Raw genomic sequence first — 6,617 nt, forward strand, 5'->3', positions numbered from 1 at the left:
AACTTTTCGTCAAAGGTGTATTTCATAGGTCGGTTTTTTCTTGTAGAATTACAAAGCGTAGTTCTCTTTCTGTAAAAAATAAGGCCAAGAAACTTGCCTGGGTCAACGGCGGGAGGCGACGCAGACGACCAAGTCAAGGTGCGGGGTGTGTTTGACACTCCTATTGATAGATGGCGCTACCTCCTTGTTTCCGTCAGAGTTCTGGTTTCGGTTTGCTTTCAATGAAATATCGAAAGTGCCCGCGTCGACGCGTGAAAATAAATGCAGACAATGATAGAAAAACTTCAAGTAACAAAAATAAAAGAAAACGCGGTTGCATAACGACAACGCTGACGGCGCTCTTGCTGCCGGCGGATTTCGTCTGCGTGTCGTCTGTTTTCTTTCGCTGGTCGGTTGCATCCTCGGACGCTGCTTCCGAGACCTTTTCTGTCGTGGTTGGGGAGAAAACAGCCACAATGCGTCACCTGACCGTCGAAGAGAGGGCAAAAGTAGTCCTTTGGTTTACAGAAACCAGGAGTATGAGGCAAGTGAGATCGAAGTTTCGAGCCACTTTTCGCAGGCGTCCGCCCACCCGTCGGACTGTCCTGCGCTGGGTGCACCGATTCAACACGGAAAACACTGTGCAGACCAGGCTGCGAGTACTTGAAGAGAGGTCGCCACAGCAGAACAAACGACACGCCGTGCTTGCGGCATTTGCATTGAACCCACGCCTCTCCGTGCGGCAAGTCGCAAGACAACTTGGCATCAGTAAAAGTTTCGTCTGGATGGTGATCCGCCGACAAATGTATCCGTACAAGCCACAGGTTCTGTTCGAGCTGCAGCCAGATGACTATGAACGGCGAAAGCAGTTCTGCGTGGACGAACTTGGGCGCATCTCCACAAACAGGAACCACCTTCCGTTTCTGCTTTTCACGGACGAAGCTATTTTTCATCTGGATGGGCACGTGAACAAGCAAAACACCCGCTGCTGGTCCGAGACGAACCCCCACTGGATCATTGAAGAGGCTATCCAGTCACCAAAGGTCGTAGTATGGTGTGGACTTTGGAGGGAAGGCGTTGTCGGTCCATTTTTTTTTGAGGGCACGGTCACCGGCGACGCCTACCTTCGCATGCTCGAACAGGACGTCTTGCCGGAGCTGGAAGCTTCGCACATACAAAGGGAGGTGTGCATCTTCCAGCAAGACGGAGCACCACCGCACTACGCCACCGCAGTGAGAGACTGGCTTGACAGAACCTTTCCCGGCAACTGGATGGGTCGAGGGTCACCGACAATGCCCTGGCCCCCACGGTCCCCTGACCTGACAATTTGTGATTTTTTTGTTTGGGGTTTTGTGAAAGCCCAGGTCTACGCAGTTCGCGTACGCTCGATGACGGAACTAAAAGAGCGGATTATATCCGCCTTCGATGCGATCACGGACAACATGCGGGAGGCAGCCTTCAGGGATTATGAGCGAAGACTGCACAAGTGCCTCCAAGTTCGAGGTGGACATGTGGACTGAAGACAACGAGAACTGAAGATCACATATCTATCCATTTTGCACATATGACCAGCGGCTTTGACAACCGCGAAAACCGCGGGCTCCTACTGACAGGCTCTTTTCAGAGCCATTAATTGCTGTTTATCTGGAGCTTGCTTTGGCAGCCTCCCGTGTCTCAAAAGTGCATGCGGTGTAAATAGCATCCAAAGTGACGCATGGTGGCTGTCTCTCCACCAACCGCGGCAAAACAAAACAAAAAAATGGTCTCGGAAGCAGCGTCCGAGGATGCAACCGACCAGCGAAAGAAAGCAGACGACACGCAGACGAAATCCGCCGGCAGCAAGAGCGCCGTCAGCGTTGTCGTTATGCAACCGCGTTTTCTTTTATTTTTGTTACTTGAAGTTTTTCTATCATTGTCTGCATTTATTTTCACGCCAAAGGTAGATTACAAAACCGATTATGTTGGTGTCAATAAACCACGGTCGACGCGGGCACTTTCGATATTTCATTGAAAGCAAACCGAAACCAGAACTCTGACGGAAACAAGGAGGTAGCGCCATCTATCAATAGGAGTGTCAAACACACCCCGCACCTTGACTTGGTCGTCTGCGTCGCCTCCCGCCGTTGACCCAGGCAAGTTTCTTGGCCTTATTTTTTACAGAAAGAGAACTACGCTTTGTAATTCTACAAGAAAAAACCGACCTATGAAATACACCTTTGACGAAAAGTTTGAGGGGCTACGGGCAGGCGTCGATTTTTACGGTCCATTTTAGATCGAGCCTGGCGACTTTAGCCACCCTATATATCTGACAAATGTTCAGGATAAGTGGAACTGTTGCACCTACTAACGGCCAGTAGAGTCCCTAACTCCTGGGCCGCGGAACGGCTTGAGTGGCCACTCTTTACGTAGTTCTATATTTCTCTATGGATCCGCTGGCATCCGCCGAAACCGAGCTAAATACGAGAACAGCGCCACTCTTTATCATTTGTCTGTACTGTGGTCGCCTTGAGCTTCTAGAAAAGCTTGTTTTTGCGTAAAACAAACGGAAAAGACTTTTTTGTATTAAATTTGTTGGAGTTTAATACAAAATGGAAGGCGCGTGATGTTTTAAAAGCTTTAGTTTGCTAGGTTTTGCGGCACAATTAATATTGTTTTTATACAACCATGCCTCTGCGGTGCTTTCAGGTAGCGCGTCCCGACCTAGGAGCATTTTAACTTCGGTAGTAAGACGCGGCGCGTTCGCTGGGGAGATGGGGGTGGCACCTCTGTCACCTTTCCACTGCGTCCAATTCTGCGCTAAAATGACCGATTAAAGCTAAAATAGAAGTAACGTGCGGTTCCTCGAATGGCCGCTGCGGGAGAAATTGTGGCGTTGTGATCGTCATTAGCTCGGTGCTAGAGGACAAATAGGGGCCACTTTTTCAAAGTAGTCTCTATGGCAGTTTCCCAACTGAGTGGTTTATTAACGTCGATCTAAACTATCTCAACCAACGTCTATATCATCGGAGAACGCGCAACGTGAAGAATTTCACAACATGGTTCGTCCGCAGTCTTGCACTTGGAAGCATTTTAAAGTCTTACAAACGTTGACCGCGGGAAAAAAACAAGCACTATGTAAATACTGCCAAGTGTCGCATGGATTTCCGAATGCTACACGCCTTACGAAGCATCTGCTGTCGTGCAAGAAGTGTCCTCAATACGTCAAGGAGGCGTGTGCAAAAGAATATGGAAAAAATCTCTCTGGGAGCTCATCAGTGCCCGCATCATGTGGGTCAGAGGCTAGCCGACGCGCACCGGAATCTACGTCGTCAAAATAAAATGCGCGAGTATTTCTTCGTTTGTTGACAAAATAACCCCTGCGCTTCAAAACCAAATTTACGCAGCTTTGGCTAGGGCGATGTACTCAGCCAACACGCCATTCTCAGCGGAAAACGAGCATTGGCAAGCGGCCTTCAAGATGCTTCGACCATCGTACACACCGCCTAGCCGATACCTATTGAGCGGGCCTCACTTGACGCAGAGCATGAGCGTGTGAAAAGTCATGTGGAGGAGACTTTGAAAGACGCTACGTGCCTCACACTGCTGACTGATGGCTGGACCAACATTCGAGGGGAATCGGTGATAAACTTTGTCGTAGCTACGCCGCAGCCAGTGTTGTACACGTCAATAGAAACAGGCACAAACCGGCACACTGCGTCTTATATCAGCGGCGAAATATATGATGTCATTGATTCCCTCGAAAGTGAAAAGGTAGTGGCACTGGTCACGAACAACGCTAGCAACATGCAAGCGGCATGTCAAATGGTTACATGCAAATTTCCGCACATCGCAACGATTGGATGTGCTGCTTATGGGCTGAATCTGCTCCTGAATGATCTCATGAGGCTAGAAACCTTGGAGAAGGTTCATCAGACATCCAGAGAAGTGATCAAGTGCGTGAAGCAGACTCACGTAGTTGCTGCCACGTTCCAACAGAAGCAAGAGTCCAGAGATGGCAAAGGAAGTTCCACGACCCTCAAGCTGCCCAGCAAGACAAGATGGGGCGGCGTTACTCTCTCACTTCAAAGCTTGCTCAGGAACAAAGAAGCTCTGCAAGAGACGGTGATATTGGAAGATACGAAAGTAAACAAATCAGTGCGGCAAGCCGTCTTGGACGAGGATGGACTCTGGAAACCCTTGCGCAGCTGTTTGGAACTGGTGACACCCATTTCTTCTGCCATTACAGAATTGGAGTCGGACAAGGCTTTGCTGCCGGACGTTTCGGAAGTTCTCCATTCCGTAAAAACCGAAGTAATCACGAAACTGGCGACCAGCACTTTAACAGACCAGGAGAAGGCTCGCGCAAAAGAGATCATGAGCAAGCGTGGAAAGTTTTGCTTGCGACCCATTCACGTCGCTGCTAACTTGCTGGATGCAAGATATAGGGGGAGAAACCTTGATGACGCACAGATTGCAGGCACATTTGACTGGATCTCCAAGCAGGCTGAGCACCTTTCGCTTGACATCGGGAAGCTGCTTTCTAATCTCGAAGAATATAGGGCGTCTACGGGGATTTGGTCCAGGGCAGCACTTTGGGAGTCTGCGAAGCACGTGGAACCATCCACCTGGTGGCAAGGACTCTGCACTAACCAGCCATTGACACCCCTGGCATGTCGGCTTTTGCAGATTCCCCCATCGTCTGCAACGTGTGAACGAAACTGGTCTCAGTTTGGGAATGTAGATAAAGAAGTGCTCAACCGGCTTGCAGGTGAACGTGTAAAAAAACTTGTGTATGTGCACTCGAATCTGAACCTGAAAAATTCTTCGACCGACGTGAACGCGAGTGTTCCTCTATCCAGCGATTCTGACTCGGGATAACAAGTGCTCGGGGACATATGCAACGCTCTTTAGCCTTACCGAAATATGGTATTTCTGCTTGGTAAGCTGTTGATATTACATACACCTTAATTTGAAGTATTTCAGATATTGAAACTTTCCAAATAGAAAGTTAGCCTTATCATAATGCGTTGATGTAATAAATGCGTACTCGCCCAGCAATCTCAACTTTCCCTGAAAAAAACCTAAGAAAAAACTGTTTTTTTTTTTGCGGGCCATCAAATATTTCACGAAATCTTACATCTCTACTCGGGAGGGCTGCGACGTTAGCACGCGCGACCCGAGAGCGCTGCGTCATTGGCTCGCGTGCCATTAGAGCGACGGTCACGAGAGCGGACAACCAGACCAGCGCGACTGGCCCGACCAGACCGACCGATTCATATGTAGGAACTACAGACACAAGGAACAAGAGAAGGACGCAACAATGCGCGAGAGGCGCGCGAAGAGAGCACGAGAGTGAACCAGTTTTCGGCCATACCTACCAACGAACAACCCTCACGTTTATTTCCTTTATTTTTTTTTTGTAAATATATAAATATAACATATTCTGGCGCTCGCGACTCCTCGCTTTCTAACGAACCCACAAATTGGTGACCCGGCATGTCGGACTAAAACATCGTGCTCATCCGTCAAGGCAAGTAACTCCTTGGCGTTCAAATCCTTGGAGCCGCCCCGTCACCCGACGCACATTCACTAGTCAATCATGAGTCACTCAGAAGACAGCTCAGCAGCTGCCGCAGTTACTTCAATAAATTTCAAACTGCCGGAATTGTGGTCGTCAGACTCGAAACTTTGGTTCTTGACTATTGAGTGCTCGTTCCGGAAAAATAAGATAACTTCCCAACAGTCCAAATTTGACCAGGTCGTCTTGTCACTGCCCCAAACAGTGGCGGCGGTTGTCCGGGATATCCTGCGTGCACCCCCTCAATGTATGCCGTACGACATGCTCAAGGCCGAGCTTATACGGCGTACGACGGAGTCCGAACAACGGCGACTTCAACAGCTTCTGACATCAGAGGAACTTGGAGACAGGAAACCATCGGAGCTACTTCGTCGTATGGAGCAACTTCTGTGTGACAAGGCAAATACCTTGGACGCAAGCATACTCCGAGAATTATTTCTCCAGAGACTGCCCACTCAAGTCCGCATGATTCTCTTCACCTCAGCAACAGACCCCGTCGAAACTCCAGCTCGAATGGCGGACCAAATCATGGACGTTAACACGCCCAACGTTTGCCGACTAACTCATCCAAACCCGTCACACCGAACATCTCTGTTGGATGAGACTCTTTTCCAACTGCTGGAGTCTAACAAAGTGCTCACATCGACTGTCGCATACCTATTAAAAAAACCTCAAGCAGCTGCGGCCGGACACTCGTTGTCCGAAAACGCGTCAGGTCTCCGACAGCCCACCACGACGTCGTCGATCTAGGTCTGCAAACAGCAGCGGTACATGCTGGTACCCCCGCACCTTTGGTAACCGTGCTAGAAGATGTGAGCCACCCTGCACGTTCCAGGAAAACAGGCAGGCCCGGCGCTGACGGCGGCTGGCGCTGCGGACCACAAAACAAGCCGTCTATTCTTTGTGAGTGACCGCACCACTAAGCATCAGTACCTCGTTGATACTGGAGCGGAAGTCAGCGCGATTCCACCAATAAAACAGGACCGACGGTGCCCCGCAGAAACACTCCCCCCCCCCCCCCCCCCCCCTTACGAGCTGTCAACGGCTCCGCCATCAAGACCTATGGAAAACGGTCGCTCAC

At 49.8% G+C, this 6,617-nt stretch overlaps 1 protein-coding gene across 1 annotated transcript; it reads left to right on the forward strand.

Moving 5' to 3' along the window:
- Positions 1-3,762: 3,762 nt before the first annotated feature.
- LOC121835913 lies at positions 3,763-4,836 on the forward strand. Its single transcript, XM_042290456.1, has one exon. The coding sequence runs from the start codon at positions 3,763-3,765 to the stop codon at positions 4,834-4,836; it is 1,074 nt and encodes a 357-aa protein (XP_042146390.1).
- Positions 4,837-6,617: the final 1,781 nt, after the last annotated feature.

The sequence above is a fragment of the Ixodes scapularis genome, unplaced genomic scaffold, assembly GCF_016920785.2.
Source record: "Ixodes scapularis isolate PalLabHiFi unplaced genomic scaffold, ASM1692078v2 PGA_scaffold1__304_contigs__length_218370807, whole genome shotgun sequence".
Taxonomy (NCBI): Eukaryota; Metazoa; Arthropoda; class Arachnida; order Ixodida; family Ixodidae; genus Ixodes; species Ixodes scapularis.